The sequence below is a fragment of the Branchiostoma floridae genome, chromosome 6 (genome assembly GCF_000003815.2).
Source record: "Branchiostoma floridae strain S238N-H82 chromosome 6, Bfl_VNyyK, whole genome shotgun sequence".
NCBI lineage: Eukaryota > Metazoa > Chordata > Leptocardii > Amphioxiformes > Branchiostomatidae > Branchiostoma > Branchiostoma floridae.
Genome location: NC_049984.1, coordinates 5,226,037 through 5,253,873, shown reverse-complemented (window position 1 = coordinate 5,253,873; position 27,837 = coordinate 5,226,037). Strand labels below are relative to the sequence as shown.

The window sequence follows — 27,837 nt, the reverse complement described above, 5'->3', positions numbered from 1 at the left end:
AAATAGTATTGTCTTATATTTCAATTGTTAAATAGTCCCACAGGTTGTGTTTCACTCTGGAAGTACCCATGCAGCACACGTTCATTTTGTTTACAGCAGATTTGACATGGAATGTTTGGCTCCTTTCAGAGAGACACTCGACCCCACACATTGAATACGTCTGTTTGGGGTTTAAAATGCACATGGGTAAGGTCAACTCAAAGTTAATGAAGACTCCTAATTTGTTAACAGTTTTCGTTTATGCCATTCTGTTTATACCATGTCCAGACGAGTTTTGTTTGTGTCTCAGGGGCCTTCAACTTTGACATATTACCCACAATGCATTACACTGTGTATGTGCAGTTTAAACAGTGAACTGGCTTATGATGTGGTTTTTAAGCACTCTCGGTCAGAAACCTTGCTACAACAGAACAACTGAGTTTGTGAAGGCATTCAGCTGCCTTGTTTTTGTGAAGTAAACTTTATGAGTGATTCTAGGGCGACGGACCGCACCTGGCGGCTCGGACTTGCCGCATCCTCTTCTCTGTCTCCTGTTTCGGGAGCGGACCAGCGACGCTTTCGAATTTTCTGAGTTTGTGCGCTAGTGTCATCGTGATTACCTTTTCTGTGTATGAGATTGTCATCCGTGTTTGGGAGTTTACTGTCTGAAACAGCTACAGTACCACTGGATGGTGCCTGGCTGTGCACCATGTAAAGTTTTGAGTTCATCTTGGCATGTCTTCCGTTCTCTTCAACCATTGATGACGGCATACCTTCAAGTTCGGAACAGGTCTGGACAGGGATGGCCATGTACCCGCCTGGCCCCGGCTGAAGCACCTGGACGTACTGGGGCAGCGCGCGGTTAGCAGCAGCCTGCGGTAAGACGGGCACTCCCACGTGGATTAACGGCGAACCGTGCTGCAGTCCCGGCCTACTGCTGCTAGAGGGCGCACCTATGTGGTTCCTCTGGTGGTGAGCGAATTGCAGGCCTGCCTGATGCGGCAGGGTGGACTGTTGCATAGTCGCAGCAGCGTGAGTCTGCAGCATGCCTCCAGGAGCCGACTGCTGAAGCCCAACGTTGGGGTGCTGTCCGTGGTTACCCGGTATCTCTGAATGAGGTAAGACGAATCCAGTTCCCACTTCACTCCCAGCAGAATCCGTGTGTTCCGAGCTGCGGGTGTCTTGGGGCGGTTGTTGTTGCTGCGACGACGACGACGACGTTAGTTCTACTCTGTTTATTCTGTTGTTTTGAGAGGAGGTTGACAACCCGGTAAAATCAGTCCTTTCCTTCAGACTTTCCGTCGACTGTTTCGCCCGCCCGCTCTCCTGGCTCAGTCCGTTCATACTGTTTGACAGCGTGAGCGATACACACGTATCTCCCACTGTTAAAGTGTGGCACTGCAGGCTGTATCTGGAGAGAGTCCGTTCTGGCCGACAGGACGACCACCCCTGTCCAACAACGAAGAATGGATGGTCCACTGTGGATTCGACAGTCACCTACAATGAGAAAACAATGAGTGCTGTAGCTGATGAATATAACTCTGCAAGAAAATTGTGACCTTCTTCTTATATGCACTTGCCAGCAAAAAATGGGTCATATAAGAAGAAAGTCACAATTTTCCCCAACAACCTTTGCTTGCAGTGTAATGAAAATGACTTTCCTGACTTTGATTCTTCAACATTAATAGTCTACCTGTAAAGAGAAATTTTTAAGACTATTAGCTAACCAACTGAATTGTCTGGAACTAATCTACGTATCTTACCCAATGGTTGAGATTGGTCTGTCTTTCAAGACTCACCAGGTTTTTCTCGTGGCCCACGGCAAAGGTGATGTGGACCGGCCTAGTTGTGAAGACAACTTTTTAAGACTATTAGGCAACCTTGTCAACCAGCTAAAATGTCTGGAAGTAATCTCTGTACCTTATCCAATGGTTGAGATTTGTAGCCTGGTATCCAGCCGTATTATAGCTCCCGAGTCTCTTCTGTCCTCTCCGCAAATACAAGAGGACAGAAGAGACTCAGGACCTATAATACGGCTGGATACGAGGCTGTGAGATTTGTCTGTCTTTCAAGACTCACCAGGTTCTTCTCGTGGCCCACAGCGAAGGTGATGTGCACCAGCCCCGTGCTGGACCCGTCCTCCATGGTGATGCGGACCACCGTGCTGGTCGTGACGTGATGCGGGGACGACGGTCCAGACATCTGGAGGAAGTCTTCCGTCTTCACATCCTCCACCCGCTTCAGGTCTCCTCCCGCCAGCTGAATCACCGAACCCTTCATGAAGTGTCCAAGAACCTGGCCGCCGTGGGAGAGAGCAATGGCGGAGGGCGCGGGGGGAGGAATGGGAGCGAGGGTGGCGCCAGGAGGGATCGCCAAGTGTGGAACGGTGGACGGGATGGGGTGGACTGTGTTCGTTGACGACAGATGCGGAAGGGAGGTAGCGGAGAAGGTGTCGAGATACTGCACGGCGGATGCCTGTGTCCCTATGGCCTGTGGCAGTATGATGTTGGGCCACGAGGGAAGTTCACATGGCAAAGCGTTGTCCATCCTGCCGCCGAGCGGCCGCATACTGACCGCGATGCCGCTCCCGGCACCCGGCGGTGCCACTCGACCATGAGTCACAACAGCGCCGGGTTTCTTAAAGACGTCGTCGTCAGACACTGACGTCTTAACGTTGTTCGGAGACAGTACCGTCTCCCCAACACCGCTACTTGCCTGTACGCCGAGACTCAATTTCTGAGAGGCAGTCTGGACAGCTAGAATGTTCCGCATGTTGGAGGTTGGTATCAACACCTCCGCCGTCCCTGCATGGGTCATTGGTACCCCGTTTTTTCTGTCTAGTCCATCTGGCGACTGTTTGCTTGTGGGTACTGGAGGTTGTTCTGGGTTTGCTTCCTGGGCCATGTAGAGCTGAGGTTGACTTGACGTCCCGACAGAAGTGTTCGGATCCAGTTGTCGGGACATACCCAGTTGGGATGGCACCAAAGGCGGCTTGTTTCCCTGGCCCTGCGCCTGTTGGATGTGGTTTCCCATCGTAGCCAGCATTGCGGAGTATGACTCGATCTGTGGATACTGTCCGAAAGCCGAGGGAAGATACCCGCCGGCAGAACCGTATTGTCCAAGGTAGGGAGCTGCCACGTACGGACCAGAGGTCGGGAGAGCGGTGACCGGTCCTGAGCCGGGCGCTATGGTAGCAGTGGAAGGGATGAGGGAAGAGCTTGGTTTAGCTGAGGGAATTGATGCAGAGGAGTAAATGGAAGAATAAGGTGCGGTTGGGTATGACACAGGTGCTATCTCTCCCGAAAGGTGAGTCATATTTCGAGCTTCCAGCGTTGCGGTGGACGGTGCTAAGGGCGCACTCGTCAGGTGTCTTTCGCTGTTAATGGCAACATCAGCCAACCGATTTAAAGGGTTTTCAGTCCCAAGAACGGGTGTGTACGTGGTCGGTACGGACACGGTGACCACTCCGGGCATCGATCGCATTCTCTCCTCCTCTGCCGCAACTTTCTGCGAATCCATCTCTTTAGCCGGGCTGATGATTTCCCGCTTCTTCGGGGGCAAGCATTCGTTGTTCCTCTCTCCGCTTTTCAGCTTGGTGGGCGTTCGGACGTACTCCCTTCCGAGAGGCGCGTCAGCGTGCATGGTTATCCTAGGACTGGAGGGGGACTTGGCGACCGTGCCCTGGGATAGCTGAGATGGAGTGTAGGACTTGGGGCCGTGTGGGGATCCCTCGGGGTGTCTCCATACCTGAGTGAATGAATGAATGAATGACCTTAATAGCATGACATTTGTACAATGAATGAATGGTTTGAATGAATGGTTTATTACACAGTTGAAAGTATTTTGCAGGGTGTGGACTGAATTGTACAGTCACTCTTTCCATGAAAGGAAACACACATGACGTGTCACCGATGATAGACACCGGATGGTTGTCGGAAACATCTGACTATTTCCCAAATCATATCCAGTTGCTTGAGTAACTGCTTTTTGGCATATCTTATTACTTGGATGTCTAACCTTAATCGACGTCACACACATGAAGTTAAAAGCTGACAGAATAGTAACTAATAGAATTAATAGAACTACCTGCTAAATATTTCAAAGACCAATTTAAACGTAATTCAAAGCCATACAAAAACTACAAAAGCTTGACCATTGAATTACTTGTGCTACACATTCTGAACAATCAAACAAATAAAAATTCAACTACACAATAAAGTGCTTAAATTGTATCAACCTTTCTGCGTACCTGTCGCAGCTCTGTCTCCGTGGGGGACTGCTGGGGACTGCTGGATACAGGCGGGCTGCTGGACAACATGGACTCTGAGCACAGCAAGGAATGGCCGTCACCCCCTCCTGGGGAAAACAAGACGTAGTCACAGGGTTGGACAAGTTTTCTAAAATTGACTTGTCCTATCGGGCAAGTACTTAAAAAATTTACTTGCCCGAACCAACTTTTCACTTGCCCGAAATCTAAATGACATTTTTCTATGTATATTCATGGCCTTCAATGGAATTTTTGTTATTGGCTCTATTTTCTGTGTTAATCAATGCTTGATGTCATGACTTTGAAAAGTAGCAAGTACATCAAAATCTCACTCAATGGAGAAAAGCTAACTTGTCCGATCGGACAAGTGGGGAAGGACATGCACTTGCCCGATTGGCATTTTCACTTGCCCGGGACTATAGGGCTAGTGGACTTGTTTATCCCTGAGTCATCATGAGTACGTCTAGTCCTGACATTGTGATATCACAGATAAGATTCTTCCAAGTGTGACATTCCTAACCTAAGCTCAGAAGAAGCCATTACATTTTGAAGGTACATTTCCTATTAATGATTAAATAAACTTATGAAGGGATGTGGGAACTTCGAAATGCTTCAACAGGTGGGTGTCAACTCATCATATGTACACATAGAATTGTATATGGTGTATAGTTTAGTGTATATGTCTGCTGTGTCTGGTATATCGCTTGACTGATGTTGGACCAATGACAGCAACTGTAGCAATCCTGGAGTGAGGCAGCCGGGTCATCAGGTCATGTGTCTGCTAAAGGCTGATTGGTCAAGCCGCGCCTGGAATTCGAGACTGCAATGTAGATATATACATGTATGTGACGCATGTAAATGCATAAGCCTTGTAGATTTGTCAGATATGTAGACTGAGGTGTTATAGACATATAGGAGGCGTGTAAATGTGTAGAGAATGTTGTTGGTTCGTCAGAAGGATAAGGGCAACTTTGGAGTTTGAGACGGTCAGGCCACGAAACTGTCCGCTTGCTGGTGATCTGCGCTTGGAATTCATAACATCTTGCTAGATAGATGTAGTGCATGTAGGTGTAAAGCATGTAGATGTGAAAGGCATTGTCAATATTTGTCAACTATGTGTGATGGATAGATATAGATGTGTGTAAATGTGACTGTTGTTTGTCCATCAGGATGGCGAGGGTAATCTTGACAATTCTGGAGCTTGGTCGTAACACTGTCCACAAATGGCTGGCAACCACAGCGCTCGGAATTCGTGACAGCAATCTAGACATGTGTGACGTAATTGTAAATGTGTGAGGTATGCAGATGTGTGATAGACAGACATAAAGAGGTGTGTAAAGCATGATGTTTTAGCTATCCTGGAGTTAAGACAGTCAAGTCAGGTCAAATGCCCGCAAATGGCGGCCATCTGGACTCGGAATTTGGAGCTGCGATGTAGATATGTGAGACGTGCGTAGATGCGTCAGAGATATCATGCAACAATTGTGGCTTCAAAATAAAAAAACGTACTGCATGACCAATTAAATTAGGTTTCTTTACTGCAGAAAAGTATTGAAAAATTAAAAGGATAATCTGAATCGTTGAAGCAGCTTTATCAAATTCTTGGTCGAGAAAAACAGGTTCATGACGAGCGACAGCTAGCTAACATTCATATCCACACATGACTACGAGAAACGTCAACAAAAAATGTTTCATATCAACATAACCAGATGATAATCTATGAACATCTTAAAACAACATTCCGCTATGTTGCCATATCTGCCTGCACTCACACAGCGAATAACGTTTAAGCGCCTGCTACATACACATATATACACGTATACACATCAATAATTGTAGCGTCAGCCAAACGACCCAGTTTTACCATGTGTGGAATGCACTCGGTACAACGACGGCCCCAACAGAAGACCATTTACGTTGTTTGCCTATGGCGTGCACATCCCTTATTGAGCCCACTACGCTGCGTATTACCGAGGCGTTGGGGCATGCAAATGCATCGCTGTTTTGAAACAATACACAAGATATGTTATTAGCAGATTCCTAGTCGTATAAAAAAATGGTTGCCAGACCTAATAGGATTTTCTTCAGCCACATCTTTCTACACCAAAGGCCAGCGCACAGAGTGGTAGCTGTTCCTTCTTTGCCCAACGGGAAGTAATATACATTCCACTATGACCAGAGCACTTGTCTAAATATACTGTGGCCATTCAGCAATCGCGAAAATGTTACATGATCTAAACTGCTGTGACGTTTACGTCTGACATGCCAAAATCCGACTTGAAATAGAAACATAACCGGTACCAGTTGGCCAGCGCCGTTATTACACGATCGAAAGCGACGTCCAGATATAGCCCCGTACGATACTACACAATCGAGCAGACTTGCCGCTGGCTAACACTGTACATAGCGGGGACTGCGTGTTGTTCTCCTTAAATAGTACACAATTTCCTAAACCAGAGGCTGGCAGACGTTTGTCGCGAACAAGTCCATGCAAGTCTGACCGGACCACAAAATTCTCCAGCAAACGCTCACACATGCCACGCATCAGAATAAGTCTTTGACCAAGGTTAAGGTTCACCCACAGGAGATAGGAATCCATAATGGATATTTTGGTTTGAAACAGTATCATCGTGGGAGAGGGACTCCCAGTATCAGATGGGCAGGAGCCGTCCCACCTACGTCAAGACACCAGCCTAGATTGATTGGCGGGTTTAGGGAAGTGTGCACGGCTAAATATACATGGGGCTTGTTTGGAGTGCTATAAGTAGGTGCTGGCATAGCAGCGATAAGCATTTGCTCCCAGATGTATTATGCATCACCCCAAGGAGCCTTTGTAATGAGTTTGACTGGGTTGAGAATTAATGGCGATGAATGCGAGCACCATTCCAGGAGACGCGGCATTCCTGACATGGTCTCTACAAAAGGAAAGGGTGACATCTGACCCTTGCCACTGGCTCCCCTGTATTGTGATATTGGCAACAGATAAGGATGGACCATTTCTATGTTTGTGCTCCTGTCATTGAGCAATGTCACTATACTACCATTGATCCAAGGTTCCATACCTAATGTGTAGTAAGTGTTTTGAGGATACGCAAGATTCTTCTTCTTTTGAAGTGATATTTCAATACTTCCAGATCAATCATACTCATAGATCAGTAATATATTGATATATCTATTGACTGGCATACATCAGTGTAGAATGAAGCATTTCAAGCAGTTTGTTCTCAATATATAACAGTCATGAAATCATATACAAACTTTGTCGGCTGCTAAGCAGTGGCACTTGGATTTTCTTTGCTATTTTGAGACGTGGACTACTCTACTACTAGCTAGTAACACTGGTAACGGTTATACGTGTCTGCACTGTAAAGTAAGTAAATGTCCGATAAGAGTAAACTAACTAAAAGATACTACTGTAACAATTACAAACACCTAATCTTGAAATAATTTGATTCAATTCTCTGTGACGTTTTGGCCTCGAGACATTGCCTTAACGAAAGAAATCGAGAATTTCATATGTAGACAGGCGGACGTGATAAGCCGCGAACATACCACGAAACAGCCGCGGGACATAAATTATCTGTCCCCAATATAACACGGGCGCCATAACTTTGACAGTTCTATATATTTTCCAGATATTCAGTTGTCTTATAGTGAAAAAGAATCTTAGGAAATATATGAGCATAGATCACATTAGTTAATTAGCACCTCGACGGCTGACCTCACGTGACACAAACCAGAAGCCCCACCAGGGAGGCCAGCCATGCTAGGCTGCGCTCGTCAGGTCGTCAGCAAATCTTACTATAGCTTCAATGTTTGTTACTACTGACGGGCATTTTGTAGGGAATGATTACATCTAGATGAGACCATGCACACAGGATGCAACATACGCGCCTTTGCCCTCTCTCTCGTACAACTGACCATCACCATCCCGTTTGGCTGGCGACAGCAAAATTTGATGCTGCAGTGCGGGCATCGCTCGCCAACGGGCACAATCACACAGTAGCAGTCAAGGTCAGTCGCTGTCAGGGTAAAGTTCAAGTTTATTGCCCGCTAACTTGCACAATCACATGTACACATAACAGTCAAGGTCTGTCGCTGTCAAAGTAACATAACAGTAATGCACAGTAATAAACATCTGATAGCTTTACAATATAGACTAGACATTCCTTACCCATTTACGTTCTCATATCTGCATGTATACTTGCCATTAGCCTTTGGGCAGGACTTTGCAACTAAAGTTTGATCACTTCATAACAATAAGATGCTATTTTCCCATGGCCAGTACATTGGAATTGACAGAAATTAAAGCTATGCTACAATACTACTAATAGTACCATGTTTGGTACTGATCAAGAATCTCCAAGCAGATATTCTGGTTATTTCCGAAAATTGTTTCTACTATATCAAAGACAGTTATGTAATATATAATCCACTGGCAACCAAGGCCCAGTGGGGAACCAGGAGCCTGAAAAACATTAAATTTTTTACCTTTCTACCTCTGCTTGGAGATGTCAGGAGTCATGACCATGTCTTGTCTTGAGACTTTTCTTCTATTCCAAACCAGGGTTGGACAAGTTTTCTAAAGTTGACTTGTCCTATCGGGCAAGTACTTAAAAAATTTACTTGCCCGAACCAACTTTTCGCTTGCCCGAAATCTAAATGACACTTTTCTATGTATATTCATGGCCTTCAATGGAATTTTTGTTATTGGCTCTATTTTCTGTGTTAATCAATGCTTGATGCCATGACTTTGAAAAGTAGCAAGTACATCAAAATCTTACTCAATTGAGAAAAGCTAACTTGTCCGATCGGGCAAGTGGGGAAGGACATGCACTTGCCCGATTGGCATTTTCACTTGCCCGGGACTATAGGGCTAGTGGACTTGTTTATCCCTGCAAACTGCGACAACAGTTCATGAACATCATATGAAGTCATAGTTATCATATCCATGACAGGGATTCCTCAAATGGCAACGTGTCGGTTAATCATTTATAAAAACACATTCATCACTTTCTGACAGCCTGAGAGCACTGGTGCACTGTGAGGTCAAACCCATAAATCAAAAACGAATGTTTGAAGTCAGGCACCCTTTCCTCAGTAACAAATGAATGAATCAGCTACTGTAAATACAAAATATACTATTAGTCATCTCAGTCAGCAGTATTATATTGGACTTGTTCCAAAATGTTAAATCCCAAGGCCACAACAACACTAATGCCACAAAACTGATGCTTAAGTGTTTTTTGTTTATGTACTGTTCATGTCTTGCCTACATATAAGTTGTGTCTAGTTATTATGGAATGTGACTTTACTCAATTCTGTAAGATCAATAGTATGTACTGCTCAGGGATAACGCTGCAGTGTTGATTTTATGAATAAAGGTTGAGAAAAATTGAGGAAACTGAGTCTATCAAAGCCCCTTTGCAACCAATAACAGAACATTGAAATTATTCTGGGACATACAAATAAAAGTTATGAATGACAATTTAGTAACCAACACAAATAAAGCTGGATATATACTAGTATTTATGTGCTACTATGGCAGTGACATATTACGACATACATATAGTACATATTTACGAGAGAGTCCCAGCAAGCTTATGGCCTACTTTACAGTCTTTCTTTTGATGTATTATTTTTATCTGCTGATGTTTGGGTATCCAACGCTTTATAAATAGTTTGGTCACGTCTGATATGTTCAAGCCTGAGGCTTAACCTCCCTGCAGATTCTCCTGAACCAAAACAGATCCGGAGATTTGGCTGGCGTATTACCCCACAGCAGGGAAAAGGTTAAATTAGAACAACTTCTAAATTGGCTCAAGGACGGGTTAAGTGTTTGTTCGGCCATATTGTGCTGCGTGGTTTCAGTCCTCGGTATTCTCAGACATATCTATAATGCTACTCTCCAAGCAGAAGTTAGGCTCCAGCTGTTTTTTTTTAACGTTATTTTTAGTCGATTTTACATGTATCGGGCTTTCTATTTTTTTGTCATTTTTCTTGAAGTACGCCTTAGGTTTTGACACAGCAAGATAAAATACAAAATAGGAAGCCCAATAAAAATGACTAAAAAAACGTTAAAAAACAGCCGGAGCCTAACTATAATGCCACATTCCTGCCAATATCATGAGTGAATCATAGTTAAGACTTCATGTTACTTACAGGGTATGGCACATTCCTAAATTATTCAGTTGATTTTTCCACAGAGCCAGAGTCATAATGGTGATCGATCCATTCAGACATCGTAGAGTGGAATTTGTTATCACCAAGTACAGTAGGGGCATCTTCTCTGGGTAGTTTTAAAGAACACTTGCAGATAGATAGATGTGCAAAAGTTAGGTGTGACGGGTCGTTCGGTGTAATATAACCAGCTGCTGCCACGCCGCGTGCCTGTGAAGCTGGTGTGCTACGCCGAACGGCAGTTATACCGGCTATATAGATACAGAAATTACAGATACAGACATACTAGTAGTCCCTACCAGACTAACTATGCTGGCTATATCGAGAATATTTGCCAGTGGAGTTTGGCCTTCGCAATGTGACCTCCTGGCCAATTATTTGCCCTATTTTTACCCAGTTCTACTATCCATGACGTCCTAGAAAGGCTAAATGTAGAGGCTAATTGTGACATGGAATTGCTGAGTAACAATGAGAAAATAGCGCCCTCTGATGTAATTGTGCAGAATGTCAACCAGCTGTCAAAAAAACATCTACTGTGAATTGTAAAATATTCACAGTGGTTTTATTTTTTGGTTGTACGCTTTCACACAAACTGTGCTCTGTACTGAATGATACTGGACCTAAGGCTGTTTCAACTGTGACCTGTTGATTTTCACCTAACTCAGACTAAAATCACGCTGCTAGCGGCCGGCCTTACAATTGCCGCCAGCAGCCAGCGAGAGACTGTGTAAACACAGGCTAATTTTCGCCGTGCCCCAATAAAGCAATGCCTGCATTTTCTGCTTGTAAAATTCAGCACATCAACCCCTGTATAAAAGGTAGGGTGATAGCAACCTCTGATCATTAGGGTTAGACAAAATCAGTCATCATGACATCAGAACTTGAGACCTTGTACTCTGATGATTATTACAATAAACAAGCTTGAAGTGGGTAACGCTTTTCTTCTTCTGTTAGTACCCACGATCATGATGCATGATCCACTCACACTGGGAAGGAACCCTACTCTTTTCGATAAGTGCAGAGGGTTCTATTTGACTTTGACTTTGACACAGGTTCTATGACGTGCCTGACTCACCCCTGAGGTGTTGCTTTCCTCAAACATGGGACCTACCTGAGCGACGGCCCTAACCGAAGCTAGGTACTCGTTTACACCTGAGTGAAGTGAGGAAAGTCGTGCAAAGTGCCTGTCCCAACTGCAGAAGATTGATGACATGACAGGATTCGAACCTTGGACTTCTTGGATCTGAGCCAAACACTCTGCCATTCACCTACACACAACCTGACACAATGATGTCACCATACCATGAGTCATGTCAGCAGCCTACCACCATAACATTGGAGCCAACCCAACCAGACTTCACATTCTGACAGTATCCTACATTGCATCAGTACCCCATTTCCTCCTCACATCCTGCACACAGTGGACACACACGAAGACAAGCAAACAAAGCAAACATGCAGACCGAAAACAATACCTCCACTGTAATGTAGGTAACTACCGTAATCCCTAGTAAGAGACTAAGGTAGCATCGATATAATTTGAGGGTCATGCAGTAGGTCAACTTGTACATAAACAAATTGCCCAAAAATTCTTAATGCTCACCGCAATTGTATTGCCATTGGGATCTTATTTCAAGGATGATAAATATACACCAGTACTGTATTGGGGCCATACCACAGTGCTAGCTGTTCTGATGTTACATAATACATGATAAGGCTACGGTAATTCTAGTCCGTTCGTCCATCGTATATTGATGAGGACTTTGACTAGTCTAATTCTTGCTCTAAATTCTTTGAGTATATTATCTATTATGCTATTATGCATTGCCGAACACATAACAGCAACCTTATATATTTTTTCTTATGGACTTGGGGCATACCTAGGTTTACCCAAGTACAACGTACTGTATATTGCCACAACATAAGTAATGTGTTTTGAGCACCAATAACTTTGCGTATTTTGTGATACGCAACCCCCCGTGTAGACCCATGTATAGGGGCATGCATACATAAGGTTGACCTAGAGAAGGTTGACCCAAAAGGTCAACATATCAGAGCCTCGGACACACCTTGTATTCAAAATTAGAAAGCCATGCGATCAATTACAAAAAATATCAGGGCGCCGTTATGTTTTACGAGCAATCCCACCGAACACGATTTACAAGACATCAAATCAAACCATCCATATAATGCGCTATAAAACAATAAAACAGAGAATGAAGGCTCACCACATTGTCTTAGCATTGGTTCCACTGAATATCAATTTCAGTTGCACTTTCCTGTTGCTACTGTTGTCAAATGGAACTTGCACCTTTGACCTCTGGTCGTCCCGTTACTAGTAACCCCTCCCTTCTCTCACCTTCCTTTAGTCCTTTCCTCCTTCATTTCCGTCCCTCCTTCCCTCCTTCCCCTTTGCCCTTTCGACCTCCTTGGTCTTCTCTACCCTCCCCCTAGTTATTGATTCACGAACACCCACACTCACTGACCTCAAGCAACATTAGATCAACGTAGCGTAGTGGACCGCTTGTCACCCAACAGCGTTCAGTAGTGACAGCTTCAAGATTTTCGATTTTTAGCCCTTCTTCCGGGCATCTAACGTGTTACGTTTAGCTAATTTAGCAATCCAAATAACCTTGCAATCTATTCTGTTTCGAGCTATGTTTGGAGATCTCCAGTTTTTTTCCAAATAACGGATGTTTTGCAGGCTGAAAAATTACATTTGCGTGTGTTTAGCCCTTGGTTTAGCCAGCAAGCAGACATGCAAATGAACTGTTACGTTAACGTTGTTGTAACCTACAAGCTGTGATCTCCCAGCTAACATTCGTGACGCAATTTAGGGTAACGTTACACCGATGCATCGGACTCAGTTTACGCTGGAACACGCTCAGAAACCCCGATATTACATCTACGGGACCCACAGCTGGAGTTTTAGAGGTGGGGACCTTACCGTCCGTCCTGGTCGGCCCAGCTGTCAGGCGGCTCTGCAGTCTGGGCTGCTGCTCCATGGCTGACGGGTCAGAGGTCATGCAGGGCCCTGGGACTACATTTGCCATTCATCGGTTCATTTCAAGTCTCCTAGGGCAGACGGACTTATACCCGATGAGAAGTTTGTACAGGTTGCAGGAGTTATGGGGCCTTGTCACATTGGTGTTGAAATATTTTAAAGATAAGATAAAATGAAATGAATGATAGAAATGAAATTTGATAAGATATATTACGTTAAAGATAAGATGAGATGAAGTAAAATAGATAAGATAGAATAATAAAATCTAAAAAATTCAAATCGAATTAAAAGAAATGATATAAAATCATCAAAACAAAATAACAATAAATGAAATGAAGCAATATAAAATGCAATTGAATTTTCAAATCACTTTGTTTAGTCACTTGTTGGGAAAAAATCACTCATTGCATCTTTTGCAAATTTGACAGACATTCAGCATATGAAGTCTATTTGTTAAACCTCCTTGATTAAATGATCTTAAATGCATTGACAATTCTTGTCTCAGAAAGCATGTACGAAATGGATACAAGCTTTTGGAAGAAGGTGATGAAGAGGGTGATGTAATTTGCTTTGGCCTAAGGGATGATGCAGTAATTAATCCAACTCAAGGTAGTGCTGGGTGTGTATTGCACACCTCCGTTTGCCTAGCCTCCCCTAACGCAGTTTTGGTTCACCCCCTGCAGAGTGATCATCAAAGGCACAAGTTGCTATGATGAATGGGTGAAGGGATTAATGGATTAGTAACTAGGACCTTTCCCCAGGGATTTCAGCCTCCATTCAGTCCACAGGCTAGCCTCCCTAGCAGGCTTCACAGGGACTATAGTTTTTCCTGGTTGTATGTCATTTTTTGACGACGCCTCAGGGGAGTCGTCAAGTGGTATATTTTGCATTCAGTCTGCAAAAATTCTAGGAATTGCACAGGCATTTCCACAGGAATGCAGTATGCTGGGTATGCAAGCCCTCCGGATCAACCCCCCCCCCCCAAATCTGTTCCAGATGTATCTCTGGTATGCAATGGTGGAATGTAGGTCACACTTGCTCCCTGGAGGAATTTGTCCTTTGAAACTAGACAGGGAACTCTGCACAATAGATCACGTTGTCTTGGTTGTTTTGTTATGTTTTGAAGGATACATTTTCTTTTCTAGAGCTTGTTCAAGCCATACGCCACAGGCAGACAGGAAATACTTCTGTAGTGCTCAGCTGTAGGTTTATGTCACTGGCAGACCATTGTGCTGTACCGGGGATAGTACATTTCTGCTGGCTGTAGGTTTATGTTACAGGTGGGCTAGTATATTGTGCCAGGGATAGTGCGACAGGGAAGTTCCAGTCTATTTCTAATTTGAGCTGTATTGTTGTACCCTCAATCGTCGTCATGGCGATAATACATTTTTATTGCCAGTCTTGTTATTGTAGTGTTGCATGGTTTATTTTAAACTGCCTGCACGAAACTGAGTACAATTTATCATCATACCTGATATAACATATTAAAAGGGCACATAATAAGCATGAGTCTAAAGCTAGAGCCTGCTAAAGTAGTTAGCCGGGTTCGATGAAAGAGCTGGGCTGTCTACCTGGGCTGTCTACCTGGGCTGTCTACCTGGCCTGGCTATCACGTCAGGCTACTCAGATCCCCCCCATTCATAGCCCCATCATATGGCACTCAACTGATTGACAGGCATAGTAATTGCTAATCTCCAACCTGCCAGTGACCTGAGGCTGGCCTGTCCATGTGCACCACTGGCTGGGCCCTTCGGGAATGTGTCTGGGAGGCATTCCTTGCAGGAACACAAGTACCAGCACTCTGTGTGTGTGTGTGTGTGTGTGTGTGTGTGTGTGTGTGTGTGTGTGTGTGTGCATGTGTGTATGTGTGAAATTTGTTACTTTATTGAATATCTATCTTCTAGGACAGAAAATCTCAGCTCGTACAACAAGAAAGACGAGCATAAATCACTGTAAAGCTAAAGTACTGACCAAGGTGGGTATAATTACATGTACCTCCTTGTTCTCTATACTAGTATGCCATATTGACATATACAATCTCGGTCAGGTTTCCCCCCAGACTTTTTAGTATACAGTGAAGAGACTGGCAAAAATAACCTGACGGTAAGATGACTATTTTTTGGAAAACCTAATCTTATTTTCTGACAAGTTGAGATCACTGTAAAGTGTAAAGATTGTGAAGTAAACACGTTTACACTGTTTAAGTGTTTTCATGAAAATGGGATCATTTTGCAATGACAGAAGGTGTCAAGTTCTCCAAGAATAATAGCAATTCCTTTAGCAATAGTGAAACGACTATTGTTTTGATCATCGCCCATTCACAAGTTTTTGCAGCCAATGCTGATTGGAAAAGTGACACCGCTTGGCACAAAAATCTGTGAATTGTCATGAATTGTAGCAAACCTAACCAAGAAAATAGGAAGAAACACACTAAATTTTAAAAGTAGTAACGTTATAGTGGTGCTGGGCCAGGAACATAATGGAGGGCCGCCCTTGTTCCATCCTCTGGGGAGGACCCTGTCGGTAGTCACATAGCCTTTTAGAGGCTGTGGATTGTTATCCACTGTACAATTTTTGTGTCCAGGACAGAGCCCAATCCTCTCCTTCCACTGCCAATAATATCTCCAACCCCCTTGTACAATTGGATGGAGTGGGGAAAGTCCTCAGTATTACCAGCACAGCTTTTGTGACATGTCAAAGGATATGAACCCAGGACCTCTGTTTTCTAGGTCAAACATTTACCCAACACAACAAGGTAGGAGTCCGAGAAGATTGGCCAGGCAAGATTTCACCTCAGGGGCATATATGAACAAACAAAATACTAACTAAGTAATAACTAGCTTGCAATTTTCAGACCAATCTAGTACATATACTAGTAATGCCATATTGCCGGAATTACAAGAAAACCTTACCGTTATAAAATCTTTTTACAAAATAGAATGATAAAGGAGTATCTTGTAGACTAGGTTTTATATAACATTTGAAATCGGAGTCATACTCATTGTTCCTTTGCAAATACTTCATTTTAGGAATAGTCCTGACTAACAGCTTTTAGGAATACATGTAGTCCTGAAATACAAGACTAAACAGCTTCAAAATTAGGATCTGGGACACGTCCCCATAATTATTGCTACACACAGTGCTGGTACTTGCGTTCCCAGACACATTCCCCAAGAGCCCAGCCAGTGGTGTACATGGAGAGGCCAGCCTCAGGTCACTGGCAGGTTGGAGATTAGCAATTACTATGCCTGTCAATCAGCTGAGTGCCATATGATGGGGCTATGAATGGGGGGATTTGAGTAGCCTGACGTGATAGCCAGGCCATGTAGACAGCCCAGGTAGACAGCCCTAGTCTAACCCTAGTCTAGCCCCAGTATTGAATTGCAGCGATAATTTTTTTGCTTTTGTTGCTCTTCTATGCATTTATTTATCCTTAGATTTTTTTCAGTTGGGCTACTGTTAAGAGTTAGCGCAGAACCAAAGGTAATCGTTGAAACCGGAATTCTAACACTTATTTTAGTAGTACCAAGGAGCTTTTATCTGATAAAAGCTCCTTGGTAGTACCGAATCGTGCGCCGAATCTGATGCTCATTTCTGTCCCGCAGTATTCACAACTGGGTCACATAATTTTGCCCCCCTCCCCAGATGGCATTGTAGCAAAGCGTTGGACGACAAAACTTGTTCCGCTGCACGATTTCGTCGGAATATTTTAGCCAAGTCGTTGTGAACCACGCAGAATGACGTCGTTTTCGGAGAGTGCCTTGGAGAGAAAGCTTTCCGAGCTGAGTAACTCTCAGCAGAGCATCCAGACTCTGTCTCTGTGGCTGATACACCACAGAAAACACCACAAACTCATCGTGCAAACATGGCAGAACGAGCTCCATAAAGGTAAGGTGTTGTCTCTTCTGTTGAACAAGGAAATGATGGGAAAAAAGAAATGTGTTGGAAGTGGATAACACTTCAAAAGAACGTGAAACATAAGTATGACTAAAATCATTTTAAATCTGCTGGTGAGGTTTCCATATGGGGGTGTGGTTGGGCCATGGGGGTTCCTCTTGTCTTTAGTCTCGTGATGTTTTATGAAGTTCACAGCTGTTATGATCAGAGCAGCATAAAGGTCTTGTCTGGTGTGACTGTTCTCCATTTTTGTTCGATATTCATTGTGACAGTGACAAGTCGTTGTAAGGTCCTAGTAGTATAGTATGAACTTAATTTATGAATAGCAATTCAGCAAACGTAAACAAAGACTTTGTTGTGTTATGTTTGCAAGATCTGTTTGCATCCAAACATGTGCAAGTCTTGCAGTGTCTCTTGCAAAGCGAAATGACGGTTAGATTCAGGGACTTAAGCCTTGATCATGAGCCATTTCACTCAAAATCCGCACCCCATTTTCCCAATGCAAATAGTTCTTCTTCTTCTTTTCTACTGCTCATCCCCCTTGATGGGGATTAACAGCAGTGCGCATGCATAGACTGGGCAAAGACTCGCTATCGCGGCAAACTCCCTTCCTCGGCAAACTCCCTTTCCTGGCACAAGACAAGCATAGCCAACGTTGAAAATCACGGACCCCCCCCCCCCCCAGCCTCTTTCCGAAGACTGCAAGGGAGTCTAATATAAATAGGCATCACATCATGTAGAGTAACAGTAGGGTGCCAGGCTCAAAGCCATGTCCTAGATTCAAGTCTCATGATACAATTCAATGCTGTGCCCTTAGGAAAGGCTCTTTTATCAAATTTCCCCACTTCACTCAGGTGACAATGAGTACCTAGCTTCCATTAGGTAGTCTCTACCAGCCTCCGGATCGCTGGAAAATCGTAGAAATGGAACAAATAGAGAGGAATATAACTGGCCAGGGAACAGCTCGCGATCTACGGACGATGATCGCGTGCTGTTCCCTGGCCGGCTTACTCCTCTATTTGTTAAATTTCTACGATTTTTCCAGCGATCCGGAGTCTGGTAGAGACTACCATTAGGAATGTCGCTTAGACAGGACTTCCACGGTCATTTTGATTATCCCTCTGGGCCACTCTTTAAGTTTAACCATTCTCATTTCCATTGCAGCCAAACCTGGTCGTAAGCTGACCTTCATGTACCTGGCCAACGATGTCATACAGAACAGTAAGAAGAAGGGACCAGAGTTCACAAAAGAGTTCACCAACGTTCTGGTTCGAGCATTCCAACATGTAGCAAGGTATACGTAAGTCTGCAAACATGTCTTGCAACGGGCATGCTCAAATTATTTTGTTTCGGTTTTTGCTTTTCTGTTTCTTTTTGCTTTTCTATTTCTTTTTCATATAAAAGTATAACTATAGGTGCATTGCATTCCTCCAACCTGCAAATGTATGAAATTGTGTTCTTTTTGCTTGCATCCATATAACGTTATGTATGCCATACCATTTTTTTCTAACCAGTCACCATGGCAGAGAAAATACTTGTTTGGCGTCTCTATGTTGTCAATGTGTGGAAGTGCCTGAACAAGGAGGTCCTATTTAAACCTCCTTGGCCTGAATACGGAATCCATAAATAGGCACTTGCAAACATTGACAACATAGAGATGTCAAAGAAGTATTGTAGCATCCATTATTATCACGGATAAATAGTACATGTATCTATCTTCATATATTAACTGGTAACACACCAGCTTTGAATACACTCAGCAGAAGCTGGTTATAATACACTGAACAATCTGTCACACCTAACCATTGCATATCTAGGGATGGGGTTTTGTGCGCGTGAAAAAGTTGCGCGTGAAAAGTTGCGCGTGAAAAATCTGCGCGTGACAATATGCAAATTAGCTGATTCCCAAGGGATTAAAAAGTTATTGCAGTTTTATACTTAAAAGCTCAAACAAGATGGCACAAAATGGAATTAAGTATCATATTGTTGCATTATTGAGTACAAAATCTCGATCTGAGTGATTTTAAAGTGATTTTTAAATGTTAAGTTTTCACGCGCAAAAAAGTTTGAAATTTGCGCGTGAAACAGTCTTCTTCAAAAAAGAGAAAATGAAGCTTCTGAAATGGAGAAAAGCCTCAAATTGTTACATTTTACAATATAAAACCTCATATGAGTAATTTTTCCATGTATTTCTGTCAAATTTAGGTGATTTTGAAATGTTCGAAATATGCAAATTAACCTATTCCCAAGGGATCTAAAAATTAGGGTTTTTTCAAATCCCAAATTCAGGTAACAGATAGGAAATTATATCATAGGTTCAAATTTTTCTGCCTTAGAATTCCTTGCTGCACATTTTCTGACATATTTCAGGAACTTCATTTTTCACGCGCAGATTTTTCACGCGCACGCGCATATTCTCCACGCGCAGAAAACCCGTTCCCTAACTCTCACTCACTTACTCACCCACTCACTCACTCACTCACTCACTCACTCACTCACTCACTCACTCACTCACTCACTCACTCACTCACTCACTCACTCACTCACTAACTAACTAACTAACTAACTAACTCCCATAGCTAAAGTCTAGGTGTTATTCAAAGCTTTTTTGTGTCAGAGCAGCTTCATTCAATTATCACCTTTCTTGTAAACTGATAGATTTTATGTTGAGATAGTTATCATGATTTTGTAGTAGATTAGAAGAATGACCTCGTGTTGTACAGATTTGTGTTGAGAAAGTTATCATGCTTTTGAAGAATGACTGTGTGTTGTATTGTGTGATTCCAGTGCAACAGATGACGATACAGTAAAACGGCTGGAAAGAATAGTAGACATCTGGAAGGAGAGAGCAGTTTATGATGCTGATTATGTAGACCAACTCAAACGAGGACTCCGTAAGTATTTATACTTGTATATCTATAGCTTTCAGTTACTATTTACAGCTCCGTTTAAGTATTGTAGAAACTTGGTAGTCTATGTCTCAAGGTATAAGATTGTGCATTTTCAAGCTTTCTTGTTTGCACTACTGTACATAAATTCCAACAATGCTTGAATGTTTAATATCAAGAAAGCTCCTGTTCAGACAGTCCCAAATTCAGTAAGATTCTCTTGCTGTATTGTACCACAAACATTAGCCATACACATATGCATGTTTCATATGCTTAACGCCATACCAAATGCTTTTATGATGTCCGCTTGCAATTTTTTCACCTTAAAACGTCCGAGAATAGAGGAAATGAATTGGTGTCACCACACCATAAAATTACGCCGTGCCACGTGGCGAATGTACACCTCCTGGCTGGCTGAACGACTTGGCCAGGTTTGATACTATCTTATGCCAACGTAGGATCTGCTTGGAGATTACCATAAGATAAAGTACATGTACAAGCATACAAGTATTCTTTACTCATTCCAGACAAGCGATCGGGAAATGAAGACAGGCGGTCTCCTGTGAAGAAGAAGAAGGTGGAGCCTGTAGTTCTACTCGAGGAGGAGGAGGAAGAGGAGGACGGCTCATCTCCACAGGAACCTCCAGAGGTAAGAAGTCTTGAACCTAACCCCAAGCAGATGTCTGGAGGAAAGATTGCAGTTCAAAGTGTTGTGTGCAAGAAAAATAACTGCCAGAAACTGTTGCGATCTTTCCAGACATCACACCAGCCATGTGAATAGCCATGTGCATACTAGTAGCTACATGAAAAGTATTGTAAAGGTGTAGGTTGAAATACTCCCATAGCCTTTTTGAGGCCGAAGGGGCAGTGGGCTGTTATCCACTGTGTCTAGAGCTTGGATCGCGAGCCCATCCCTCTCCATCTACAAATGTACCACCTTTTACCTCTCCAACAGAAGCCAGGTACCCATTTTTAGTAGTTTTGCACCTAGATTGAGTGAAGAAAGTTGTAAACAATGCCTTTCCCAAAAAAACAAGGTATAGCAAGGAATGCCAGGAATCAAACCCCAAACCTCTTGATCTTGTGTCTTTGGCTATGGAGCATTGTATTTCACCTATTCAAGATGACAACTGCTTTACTTACCTACATTTTCATATTTTGTTATGTAAGCCAGAGGAACTGATGAAGGCCCTGATGGAGCTGGAACATTCGGCCTCGAGCGATGCTGCGGTGAGAGAGAAGATCGCAAACCTCCCTCCTGAAGTACAGGACGTCTCAATGCTAGAGAAAATACAAGGTTTGTCCACTAAAGATGTCAAGTACGCTTGTTGACTTGTTTTTGGGATGTGATGATGTACCCATTTCATTTTCATTTATTTTATTTCATCAGGGTAAAAATCAAACTCAGGCTACACTGTTCTTCTGGTGTCCCTGGACACATACATAACTCAACAATATAACTGGGACATACACACATTAACTTGCGTAAAAGGTAGCAATGTAGGTCCTGCTGACGATACTACATCAGTCCATAATGCCAGCATCGCTTTTTGATAAAAAAGAGCTTTCTACTTTTCTATTCCTTTTCCAGCGGACCGAGATTCGGCGGAAAAGTTGTCGAAGATGGTCGACGAGGCTTGCATGCTGCTTGCGGAGTACAACGGGAGACTTGCCGCGGAGCTGGAGGACAGGAAACACGTGTCCAGGATGCTAAAGGACTTCGTAGCCGTGCAGAAGGAGAAACTAGCGCAGTCTGAGGAAATGTTGTCGGTGAGTTCATATAATCTCTCTTAGAGATAGAATAAAAGTATTTTTTTAAGTAACTGCAAAGTTTGTTTCTCTAACTAGAGTCCTAAGTTCGGGACGTTAATTCATGGTCAACTGTTGTATTTGCTGAAAAGAGCTAGGGAAATTTCCCCTGTACCATTAACCCCTGTATATGCTGTACATAGCATCTGTCCTCTCTGTCATGACCAGTGGAAAGAATAGCTCTTTAGTGATCTAAACTGGTTCAATGTCACTTTCACATTTCTCATTCCCAACAAGACTGGTCTCTACTCACATGCCCTGTGTGAAGTCTCTTCCTAGGAGTACAAGTTGTTTCGGAAATCACAGTTCAAGGTTTTTTCATTCTACAGTTCAAAATTGCTTAGAACTAGAATGTCTGTATCAAAGAACAAGATCTGAAACTAGCCTGATTAAATCTTGCTTATAGCAGCCCGCCCAACATCCGCCGGGCTAAGCAGGGAGGGGCTAGTTACAGCCCTGGACAGCGGAGTTTGTGTTACACAGACTAATCTGAAACGTGCTGTATGGATTTGTTTTCCCAGGAGTACAAGACCAAGTTGGCCAAGGTGACGAGCGTGAGGAAAGAACTGAAGTCTCATCTGCAGAATCTCCCGGACCTGACTCTCCTGCCCGACGTGACAGGGGGCCTCGCACCGCTACCGTCTGCCGGGGACCTCTTCTCTTCAGAATGAACAAAAATTCTTTCAAAATTTACATAATTATAAGTTAGTCCACTAATACGCAATTGAGCCTATAGGCTGCTATGTTTTGCAAAGGCAAAACTACCCAAAAAAGACCACACTGGGATCCACACAGGATTCCTAATTATCAATGGGGAAAATTACTTGTATCTATGGATTTACCAAAAAGTGGTCACATTGGCCAGTCAAAACTGCTAAAAAGAAGACCACTGGGGTCTGATAAAATCTGGTCTATGAGTACAGGTGGTCACTATAGACAGGATTCTTAATGCTTTTGTTACTGGGAAAATAATTTACTGGACTACCAAAAAGGGTTCGTAATGGCCAGGTGGTCCTTATGTAGAGGTGGTCACTTGTACAGGTTTGTATGTGCTGTAACTCTTAAGACATTCACGGTGGTTTTATTGTTGGCATTTTTGTGGCCACCACTTCACTGCAAATATAACAGCAAATATTCGTTTCCAATGTATTCCTACTGTGCCACAGAATTGTTTTAGTCCCAAATTCAAAATGCTGTGAAAACCTCCCTTTACTTCTACTGCAAAGTAAAACCACTGTGGAAGTAACTGAATGTACAGAAAAAGACTTCTGACGTCAGAGTTGTCGCCAATAAAGACAACTGGCTGCTGAAGAGAAACTCAGACTGGATATGTTACATTGATTTTAGTTGTCGATGAGGTAATACCTCTAACCGTTAAGGGTGTATCTCACTGGGCTTGGGTACGTTGACGGTGTGGCTGCGTTCTAAATTTGATTTGTGTTACCCTTGACTTTGCAATGGGAATGTCATGTAAAATGTACAACAAAATGTATAACAAAAATTGGCAAACACAAAAAGCATAAAAAGATTTGTTTTTTATTAATGAAATTCTTTGAACACTCTGTCAAATCATTTGGTGACAATGACGCCGGCTACGCACCACAGTTTCAGTAACCCCCCCCTTAAGAATCTTTGAGGACCTATTGTTGCAAGAGATTATTGTACCATGTTGAGTAACACTATGTCATGATCTGAAAATGATGCCAGTAGAAAAAAATAATTCATGGTAACTAGGTTAGTAATTTGACTTGGTTAGCTGAGACTTGTGCAGTCATTGTATCCACACACGTGTTGTAGCTGAGGCCACACTGGCTTAATTTTATGAATGACATTTGTGCGCGCATTGATTTTTGCCAGTCCAAAAAGAAAGTGTCGCCACATGTGCCCTAATAGCCTCTGTGATCAATTAAAGTTTTATGCTTGCCAGAGGATCTGCTTTCCAGGGTAGGGGGGCACATGGTCAGGGCATGGGACCACAGTGTCCTTGTTCCCCTCTTTAAAGAATAGCAATAAAAACATTATCGAAATGGCGACGATTCTTGCAGTCTTACAACAGGTGAAAATAAGACAAACCAAGCCTGGGAAAGAATAGACTGGATGTTTAGTCCTGCAGTTTAGCAGCATTTTTTTGCCCTCGTGCACTAGGCTTGGGTCTCCAGAGGATGTCATCCATAAAATTAAGTCACTGTAGCCTAATAAAGGGTCAAAGTTATTCTAGCTAAAATATGCTTCGCGGACCTTCCACTGGTCAGGCCCTAAAAAACTCAATGGTCAATGCCTCTAAATAAGGAGAATTTGGAACATCACAATCCTCTTGATTTGATGTTCTTGGAGGCTGTGATGACTGGTTTCCATGGTGACAGAGAATCCTAAGCTCTTATTGGTCTGTCTCCTTTTTGAAATCAGTCCCCTGGCATAGTTGTAAACAGCCACAAACTCCTTGTGAAGCGGCGGCATCGGGTGAGAGAGACTAGCAGGCAGTTTAGTGAAAGGAGCTTCTAGCTTCCTCGTTTAGTTATCTAATTTGAGAGACAAAGATATGGTGACTGGGCATGCTCACACTTGCATATAAGCTCCCAATGCTTGTACATGTGTATACAATGGTACATCTTCATACATACAAGTACACAACACATATCTTTCCAATTCCTAGTTACTTATGCATAGAATATTATGTTGTCTAGGTCACTCACTTTAGATACTTGTTTTTCTGTTTGAGAAAACTCCTAGCATACAAAGTACCTAGCATATAGTCTGTGAGAAAGAATTCCATAGCAATTAAATTATTAGCAATGTTGTAAAAGTTGGGTGGCAGTTCTGGAGTGGTAGCAGAATGGTCCAATGTCCTTTGATATGTAAAATAAAATAAATACTAGAAGCAGGATTGTACCTACAATGAGAAAAGTTGCACTGTTCTATGGTGTATATACAAAAAGAGGATAAAATCCTTCTCTTGATATGGAGTTGGTCTGATTTTTTCTGTGGTCCTTGATCAGATTACACTTTTATTTACTCTATACATGTAGCCGAGGTATGTGTAGACTTACAGTATTCACAGTGTTAGATCCTTGCTACATAACAGACATGAGACCTTATGTAAAGGCAAGTCAGTCTATACAACTGGATAAGATATGGACATTACTGCCAAAGTAATCTATGTATCTTATCCAATCGTGGAGAGGATTTGTCTTTGAATGTTGTTTACTCATTAAGATATCAAAGGGTGTCTATCCAACTGGAAAATTCATTAACTGTTACAGAAAAAGAAAGGATAGGCGACTTTGATACATCTACTTTACTTTAGTCTTTGTTTGTTGTTAGATGAACTAATTGCAAATGTAGTAGTGTCTGGTTTGTTCCAAGGAGGTCGATGTTTTTTGTACTGGTCAAGTACTATTCCACTGTACAACCCCACATGCTCTGCCTGTTAGTATGTAGATTGTGATGGTCTGGGCCAAATAATGCTGGAAATATTTGTAAAGTCTTTATATGAGTGTTAGGGTCTATTCAAATCTATAATTTCTCTAGAATTGAATTACTAGAAGGTCCAGCTGTATATTTTTTTTTCAAATTTGAGTTTGTGACATCAAGTGTTGGTGGGGCTTAAAAGTATTGTCAACATTTTTTATAAACTTTATGTGAATATTTGTTATTTTTGTGTAGATCGACTTGAAATTGAATTGTGATCTGTTACTGCAAACTGGTTACTGTAGATCTTTACACTGTATTACCAGTAACTTGTCCTCCAGTAGTACCAGTAGTACAATGCATGATCAGCAGTTGGGACTTGAAGCTTTTTTTTTTGCCCAACAATACTATTGAAATAAGAGACCAACATACAACATCAAAACATCACATCCCTTCTGTGACCAGACAAATTAACATGAACAGTATCAAATTGTGATAAGTTAGGCTTGTAATTTTAGTGGTGTGGAAAGAGGAAGGGCAGTGATCTTTTTGGGGGTATTAATATTGAGTTAGCCATCACTAGTGCCATATTATATAGTAACCACATGTAGGGTACATGAAATAGATACTACCCTTCAGTATCTAGTAAATGTTGACTAGTATGGTTTCGTGGCTCTGTGAATAAAGGCATTCTGTAACATATGATATGCAATATAAAAGCCGATTGCTGGTAAATTATTAATACTTCACTAATAGTGTTACATGTATGTGCCTGCAAATGAAGATAACTTTACATTGAGCAGAAATGAGTCATATAATTCCTGTGAATAAATAGCAATACTGTTCATGGCTGTATTTGAATTTTTTTTTTATTACGCATGTTATATAGCTGACGTTCTTTGGTCTATAAAGCTGTTGCACAAGACACAGACTCTTGAAGCCGTAACGATTTGTTTTGTCATTCTCATACACAAAGCGTTCCCGCGGTCTATTCAGTTCTCGTTGAAAGTCCTGTATAGAAACAACTTGATCTTCTGTCTATACTTCCCCACATACCAAATACATGTACCATAAAGACTCATTTACGTGTTCTCGAGTTACTAGTATGCTGTCCCAAAACACACCTTGTAGCATGCATTGGTAATAATGGCACAAGAAGTGCAGTTGTTTGCCCTGGTGACTAGCAAAGCTGTTTCAGGAAGTCAGTGTTCGACAAAGTATATGTACCGATTTCAAAGCCAATCACATTTGTTGTGTTTGATCTATATTCAGAGGAAGCTAGTGAGTGAGCTCGAGGCCGTTATTTATCCTTCCACACGTACGGGGATAATTTATTGTTCTGTTTTCATTTCTTAAGGTAATTCGTGCCGTGCCCATGCTTAATATTGATTAACTCCACCTCCAGGTTCCACCCCGAATTTAAATACTTGTTGTCAGAACGCTAAGTCTCATTCTTCAACAGATGACAAGTCTCTACCAAGTAGTCGTTTTCGACAAAGACTCTATCAAGAATGTATTTGTTCGAGCTGTACCGTAGCAGATGGCTACTAGTCTAGTGCCTTTGTTTTGATTTTAATTTTTATCATTTTTATAGGTTAATGATTACCTTCTAACCCTAACTTTACACCTGTCGCCAAACACAAAGCCCTGCCTTTGAACACGTCGCGGCCAGCAAAAAATAACTTCACACACTAGTAGCAACAAAAGGGCTAGCAGTCTTGGCAACCTTACATGACGGGCGGGACAGATTTGGCCAATTATAAAGTCCGTTTGTGAACTTGAACAGAGCTTCAATTTCCGCTGGGACGTGAGAGGACTTCTTTTTCATGTATGGACGAGGAAGTGTTATAATTTTTGTCCTGTGAAATCAGAGTGTACAGGTACGCACATGCATTAACAAGCTTTGTCGGGGCACTTTGTCGGGGCACACAAAGTGGAGAGGTTCCGCATCTGGGAGACTTCTGACTTACAGAGCAAAATTCTAGTAAGGCAACCTTTTAAGGGGAGGTACTTGCTGGGAAAAGCTTCGCATGTGGAGAAGAATGTCTGTCCATAACATCAAGAAAGTTGTTTTTCCGTAACACTGTTGGTCAAGTTCTCTCATAGACGAAAGTTCTCTCACTCGGAAACCGTAAAAAGTCGACCTCTGACCTTCTTTTTCTCTCACTTGAGAAACAGTCGCTGGGAGAGATTCCGTAGGTGGGAGAGAATGTGGATGGAGTTTTCTTGTTGGTCGGAGAGAATGTGATTGCAATAGCCGAACGACCTTTATACAATAATGGCACCATCTAGTGGACCTTGGTCCTTGGTTTGAAGTGACATTAACTTAAGCACTTCCGTCAGTCAGTTGTTACTAGTAAGTTGTTTTTCTCAACCGTAAGAAATTGCTTAGCGTAACAATACTC

General features: G+C 42.6%; 2 protein-coding genes across 5 annotated transcripts; one reads left to right on the top strand and one right to left on the bottom strand.

The window, feature by feature from the left end:
- Positions 1-27: 27 nt before the first annotated feature.
- On the bottom strand, positions 28-13,520 carry LOC118417811 (ataxin-1-like). Of its 3 annotated transcripts, none has more exons than XM_035823545.1 (4): positions 13,374-13,520; positions 4,229-4,335; positions 2,059-3,726; positions 28-1,476 (listed from the first exon to the last, which is right to left on the bottom strand). In XM_035823545.1, exons 1-4 carry the CDS (start codon positions 13,477-13,479, stop codon positions 433-435), a joined length of 2,925 nt encoding a protein of 974 aa, XP_035679438.1. In that variant the 5' UTR covers positions 13,480-13,520; the 3' UTR covers positions 28-432. The 3 variants fall into 3 exon arrangements, with proteins under 3 accessions (XP_035679438.1, XP_035679440.1, XP_035679439.1); XM_035823547.1 differs by lacking the exon at positions 13,374-13,520 and adding an exon at positions 6,548-7,347; XM_035823546.1 differs by lacking the exon at positions 13,374-13,520 and adding an exon at positions 6,316-6,519.
- Positions 13,521-17,018: 3,498 nt separating this feature from the next.
- LOC118417815 (regulation of nuclear pre-mRNA domain-containing protein 1B-like) lies at positions 17,019-26,277 on the top strand. 2 transcript variants are annotated; one of them, XM_035823556.1, is made up of 7 exons: positions 17,019-17,318; positions 18,492-18,621; positions 20,115-20,221; positions 20,743-20,864; positions 21,386-21,512; positions 21,807-21,985; positions 22,546-26,277. In XM_035823556.1, exons 1-7 carry the CDS (start codon positions 17,168-17,170, stop codon positions 22,693-22,695), a joined length of 966 nt encoding a protein of 321 aa, XP_035679449.1. In that variant the 5' UTR covers positions 17,019-17,167; the 3' UTR covers positions 22,696-26,277. The 2 variants fall into 2 exon arrangements, with proteins under 2 accessions (XP_035679449.1, XP_035679447.1); XM_035823554.1 differs by having other exon boundaries at positions 17,020-17,318; positions 18,492-18,627.
- The last annotated feature ends 1,560 nt before the right edge of the window (positions 26,278-27,837 follow it).